This window comes from Macrobrachium nipponense, chromosome 5 (genome assembly GCF_015104395.2).
Source record: "Macrobrachium nipponense isolate FS-2020 chromosome 5, ASM1510439v2, whole genome shotgun sequence".
In the NCBI taxonomy this organism is placed as follows: domain Eukaryota; kingdom Metazoa; phylum Arthropoda; class Malacostraca; order Decapoda; family Palaemonidae; genus Macrobrachium; species Macrobrachium nipponense.
Window position 1 is genome coordinate 57,138,601 of NC_061107.1, and position 5,578 is coordinate 57,144,178.

The following is a 5,578-nucleotide window of genomic DNA, read 5'->3' on the forward strand; positions in this document are numbered from 1 at the left end:
TCCGCGGGAAGCAGCCTCTTGGAGGAGGATTGTTCCCTCCAATGGGTGGCTGGGGAGAGGATCGGAATCCTTTGGCCCCTTTAGGCCTCTGTGGTGGGTCCACCCTCAGGCCCACCTTCCCCAGCCTGGCAGGAAACCTGGCCTTCCTCGGGGGGCAAGCAGCCTCTGAGGAGGATAAGTTCCTCCATGGGCTGGAGAGGATCGGAATCCTTTGGCCTTTATCCTGTGGGTGGGCCATCCTCAGGCCCTTTCCCCAGCCTGGCAGGAAAACCTGCCTTCCTCCGGGGAAGCAGCCTCTAGAGGAAAAGGATGTTCCCTCCATGGGCTGGAGAGGATCCGGAAATCCTTTGGCCTTTAGCCCCTGTGGTGGGTCCTCCTCAGGCCTCTTCCCAGCCTGGCAGGAGACCTCCTTCCTCCGGGGAAGCAGCCCTGAGGAGGATGTTTCCTCCATGGGCTGGAGAGGATCGGAATCCTTTGGCCTTTAGCCTCTGTGGTGGGTCCATCCTCAGGCCCGCTTCCCAGCCTGGCAGGAGGACCTGCCTTACCTCCGGGGAAGCATCTCTGAGGAGGATGTTTCCCTCCAGGCTGGATTGGGATCTGATCCTTTGGCCTTTAGCCTCTGTGGTGGGTTTCCAATCCCTGGCCCGCCTTCCCCAGCCTGGCAGGAAACCTGCCTTCCTCCGGGGAAGCAGCCTCTGATGAGGATTGTTCCTCCATGGGCTGGCGAGGATCGGAATCCTTTGGCCTTAGCCTCTGTGGTGGGTCCTCCTCAGGCCCGCTTCCCCAGCCTGGCAGGAAACCTGCCTTCCCTCCGGGGAGCAGCCTCTGAGGAGGGATTTTTGTTCCCAGGGCTGGAGAGGCCATCAGAATCCTTTGGCCTTTAGCCTCTGAGGTGGGTCCATCCTCGGCCCGCTTCCCCAGCTGGCCGGAAAACCTGCCTCCTAAGGGAAGCAGCCTTGAGGAGGTTGTTTTCCCTCCATGGGCTGGAGAGGATCGAATCCCTTTGGCCATTTAGCCCCTGTGGGGGGCCATCATCAGGCCCCAACCTTTCCCCCAGCCTGGCAGGAAACCTGCCTTCCTCCGGGGAAGGCCGCCTCTGAGGAGGAATAATTTTCCTCCATAGCTGAGGAGGATCGGAATCCTTTGGCCTTTAGCCTCTGTGGTGGGTCCATCCTCAGGCCCATTTCCCCAGCCAAAATGGCAAGAAACCTGCCTTCCTCCGGGGAAGCGTGTCTGAGGAGGATTGTTCCCTCCATGGGCTGGGAGAGGAATCGGAATCCCTTTTGCCTTTAGCCTCCGTGGTGGGTCCCATCCTCAGGCCCGCTTCCCCAGCCTGGCAGGAGACCTGCTTTCCTCCGGGAAGCAGTCTCTGAGGAGGATTGTTCCTCCATGGCTAGGAAGGATCGGAAATCTTTGGCCTTTAGCCTGGGGTGGGTCCATCCTCAGGCCCACTTCCCCAGCCTGGCAGGCCTGCTTCCTCCCCGGGGAATCAGTCTCTGGGAGGATTGTTCCCTCCACGGGTGGAGAGGGATCGGAATCCTTTGGCCCTTTTAGGCCTCTGTGGTGGGTTCCATCCTCAGGCCCATTTCCCCAATCCTGGCAAGAAACCGCCCTTCCTCCGAAGCAAGCATCCTCTGCGGAGGATTGTTCCCCTCCATGGGCGGAGAGGATCGGAATCCTTTTGGCCTTTAGCCTCTGTGGTGGGTCCATCCTCAGGCCCATTTCCCCAGCCTGGCAAGAAACCTGCTTCCTCGGGGGGGGAAGCAGTGTCTGGAGGAGGATTGTTCCCTACCATCTGGGTGGAGAGGATCGGAATCCTTTGGCCTTTAGGCCTCCGTGGTGGGTCCATCCTCAGGCCCGCTTCCCCAGCCTGGCAGGAGACTGCCCCTTCCTCCGGAGAAGCCAGCCTTTCTGCGGAGGATAGGTTTCCCTCCATGGGCTGGAGAGGGATCGGAATCCTTTGCATTTAGCCTCTGTGGGGTTTCCATCCTAAGGCCCATTTCCCCAGCATGGCAGGAGACCTGCCTTCCCTCCGGGGAAGCAGCCTCTGAGGATTGTTCCCTCCATGGGCTGGATAGGATCTGATCCTTTGGCCCTTTAGCCTCTGTGGTTGGGTCATTTCCTCAAGGCCCGTTTCCCCAGCCTGGGCAGGAAACCGCCTTCCTCCGGGGAAGCAGCATCTGAGGAGGATTGTTCCCCCATGGGGCTGGAGAGGCTCGGAATCCTTTGGCCTTTAGCCTCTGAGGTGGGTCCAATCCTCGGCCCGCTTCCCCAGCCTGGCAGGAAACCTGCCTTCCTCCGGGGAAAGCAGCCGGAGGAGGATTGTTCCCACAATGGGCGGGAGAGGATCGAATCCTTTGGCCTTTAGCCTGGTGGTGGGGGTCCAATCCTCAGGCCCACTTCCCCCGCCTGGCAAGGAAACCTGCCTTCCTCCGGGGGGAAGCGTCTCCTGATAGGATTTTTTTCCCCTCCATGGGGCTTTTGGGAGAAGGATCAGAATCCTTTGGCCTTTAGCCTCTGTGGGGGTCCATCCTCAGGCCCTTTCCCCAGGCCTGACAGGAGACCTGCCTTCCTCCGGGGAAGCAGTCTCTTAGGAGGATTGTTCCCTCCCTTGGGCTGGAGAAGGATCGGAATCCTTTGGCCTTTAGCCTCCGTGGTGGGTCCATCCTCAGGCCCGCTTCCCCAGCCTGGCAGGAGACCTGGCCTTTCCTCCGGGGAAGCAGCCTCTGAGGTGGATTAGTTCCCTCCATTTGGGCTGGAGAGGATTCAGAATCCTTTGGCCTTTTAGCCTCTGTTTGGTGGGTCCATCCTCAAGGCCCCCCCCCATTTCCCCAGCCTGGCGGAGACCTGCCTTCCTCCCGGGGAAAGCAGTCTCTGAGGGGGATTGTTCCCTCCAATGGGCTGGAGAGGGATCGGAAATCCTTTGGCCTTTAGCCTCTGTGGTGGGTTCCATCCTCAGGCCCGCTTACCCATCCGGCAGGAGACGCCTTTCCTCCGGGGAAAAGCAGCCTCTGAGGGAGGCTAGTTCCCTCCATGGGCCTGGGAGGATCGGGAATCCTTTGGCCTTTAGCCTTCTGTGGTGGGTCCATTCCTCAGGGCCCATTTTTCCCCAGCCGGCAGGAGACCTGCCCTTCCTCCGGGGAAGCAGCCTCTGAGGAGGATTGGTTTCCCTCCCATGTGCTGGATAGGATTCGGAATCCTTTGGCCTTTAGCCTCTGTGGTGGGTCCCATCCTCAGGCCCGTTTTCCCCCACCTGGCCGGAAACCTTGCCTTCCTCCGGGGGGAAGGGGCACCTCTGAGGAGGATTTGGTTCCCTCCATGGGCTTGGATAGGATCGGGATCCTTTGCCTTTAGCCTCTGTGGTGGGTCCATCCTCAGGCCCGCTTACCCAAGCCCGGCAGGAGACCTGCCTTTCCTCCGGGGAAGCAGTCCTGAGGAGGATGTTCCCTCCCTGGGCTGGAAGAGGATCGGAATCCTTTGGCCTTTATCCTCGTGGTGGGTCCATCCTCAGGCCATTTCCCCAGCCTGGCAGGGAGGACCTGCCTTCCTCCGGGAAGCAGCCTCTGAGGAGGATTGTTCCCTCCTGGGCTGGATAGGGATCGGGATCCTTTGGCCTTTGCCTCTGGGGTGGGGTCCAATCCTCAGGCCCGTTTTTTTTTTTTCCCCTTCCCCCCCTTGGGCCAGGAGAGGAACCTGCCTTCCTCCGGGGGAAGCAGCCCTTGGTGAGGATTGTTCCCTCCATGGGCGGATAGGAATCTGGATCCTTTGGCCTGTAGCCTCTGTGGTGGGTCCATCCTCAGGCCCGTTTTCCCCCAGCCTGGCAGGAGACCTGCCTTCCTCCGGGGAAGTATCCTCTGGAGGGGATTGGGTTCCCTCCATGGCTGGATATGATCTGGAATCCCTTTGGCCTGTAGCCTCCGTGGTGGGTCCATCCTCAGGCCCGTTTCCCCGCAGGCCTGGAGGAAACCGGCCTTCCTCCGGGGAAGCAGCCCTTGAGGAGGGATTGTTCCCCTCCATTGGGCTGGATAGGATCGGGATCCTTTGGGGCCCTTTAGCCCTCCTGTGGTGGGGTCCAATCCTCAGGCCCGTTTCCCCAGCCTGGAGGAAAACCTGCCTTCCTCCGGGGGGAAAAGGCAGCCTCTGAGGAGGATTTGTTTCCCTCCCATGGGCTGGATAGGATCCTGGATCCCTTTGGGCCTTTAGCCTCCTGTGGTTGGGTCCATCCTCAGGCCCGGTTTCCCGCCCCAAGCCTGGAAGGAGACCCTGCCCTTCCTCCGGGGAAGCAGCCTCTGAGGAGGATTGTTCCCTCCTCCTGGGCGATAGGATCTGGATCCTTTGGCCTTTAGGCCCCAGTGGTGGGTCCATCCTCAGGCCCCGCTTCCCCAGCCTGGCCGGAGGAACCTGCTTCCTCCGGGGGGGAAGCAGCTTGAGAAGGATTGTTCCCTCCATGGGCTGGAGAGGATCCGGGAATCCTTTGGCCTTTAGCCCAGTGGTGGGTCCATCCTCAGGGCCCGCTTCCCCAGCCCTGGCAGGAAAACCTGCCTTCCTTCCGGGGGAATCAGCCCCTGAGGAGGATTGTTCCCTCCATGGGCTGGATAGGCTTTCTGGATCCTTTGGCCTTTAGCCCTGTGGTGGGTCCATTCCTCAGGGCCCCGCTTCCCCGCCTTGCGGAAACCTGCCTTCCTCCGGGGAAGCAGCCTCTGGGAGGAATTGTTTCCCCTCCATGGGCTGGAGAGGATCGGAATCCTTTTGGCCTTTAGCCCTCTGTGGTGGGTCCATACTCAGGCCGCCCGCCTTCCCCAGCCTGGCCAGGAGAACCTGCCTTCCTCCTTTGGGGAAGCAGCCTCTGAGGAGGATTGTTCCCTCCATGGGCTGGATAGGATCTGGGATCCTTTGGCCTTAACCCCTGTGGTGGGTCCATCCTCAGGCCCGCTGGCCCCAGCCTGGCAGGAAACCATGCCTTCCTCCGGGGAAGGAAACGGAGCCTCTGAGGAGGATTGTTCCCCTCCATGGGCTGGAGAGGTCGGAATCCTTTGGCCTTTGGAGGCCTCTGTGGTGGGTGGGTCCATCCTCAGGCCCGCTTCCCCCACCAGCCTGGCAGGCAGACCTGTTCCTTCCTCCGGGGAAGCAAGCTAGCTCTGAGAAGGATTGTTCCCTAACCATGGCTGGAGAGGATCGGAATCCTTTGGCCTTTAGCCCCATTGGTGGGTCCATCCTCAGGCCCGCTTCTTCCCCAGCCTGGCAGGAAACCTGCCTTCCTCCGGGAAGCAGCATCTGAGGAGGATTGTTCCCTCCATGGGCTGGATAGGATCTGGATCCTTTGGCCTTTAGCCCCTGTGGTGGGTCCATCCTCAAGGCCCGCTTTCCCCAGCCTGGGCAGGAAACCTGCCTTCCTCCGGGGAAGCAGCCTCTGAGGAGGATTGTCCCTCCATGGGCTGGAGAGGATCGGAATCCTTTGGGCCTTTTAGCCTCTGTGGTGGGTCCCCATACTCAGGCCCGCTTCCCCAGCCTGGCAGGAGACCTGCCTTCCTCCGGGGAAGCAGCCTCTGAGGAGGATTGTTCCCTCCATGGGCTGAAT

The 5,578-nt window shown here is 60.7% G+C and overlaps 1 protein-coding gene across 1 annotated transcript; it reads right to left on the minus strand.

Annotated features, from left to right (window-relative positions):
• Positions 1–3,507: 3,507 nt before the first annotated feature.
• On the minus strand, positions 3,508–4,779 carry LOC135215793 (basic salivary proline-rich protein 2-like). The gene is made up of 2 exons (XM_064250743.1): positions 4,680–4,779; positions 3,508–4,565 (listed from the first exon to the last, which is right to left on the minus strand). The coding sequence occupies exons 1-2, from the start codon at positions 4,777–4,779 to the stop codon at positions 3,508–3,510; spliced, it is 1,158 nt and encodes a 385-aa protein (XP_064106813.1).
• Between the last annotated feature and the right edge of the window lie 799 nt (positions 4,780–5,578).

Excerpts from the sequence above, each read along its gene's own strand:
- LOC135215793 (XM_064250743.1), bottom strand. The coding sequence starts at position 4,779 with ATGGACCCACCACAGAGGGCTAAAGGCCAAAAGGATTCCGATCCTCTC. Across the intron at positions 4,566-4,679 it reads GGCTGCTTCCCCGGAGGAAG|GGGCTGATTCCCCCGGAAGG; the intron begins GCAGGTTTCCGC and ends AATCCTCCTCAG.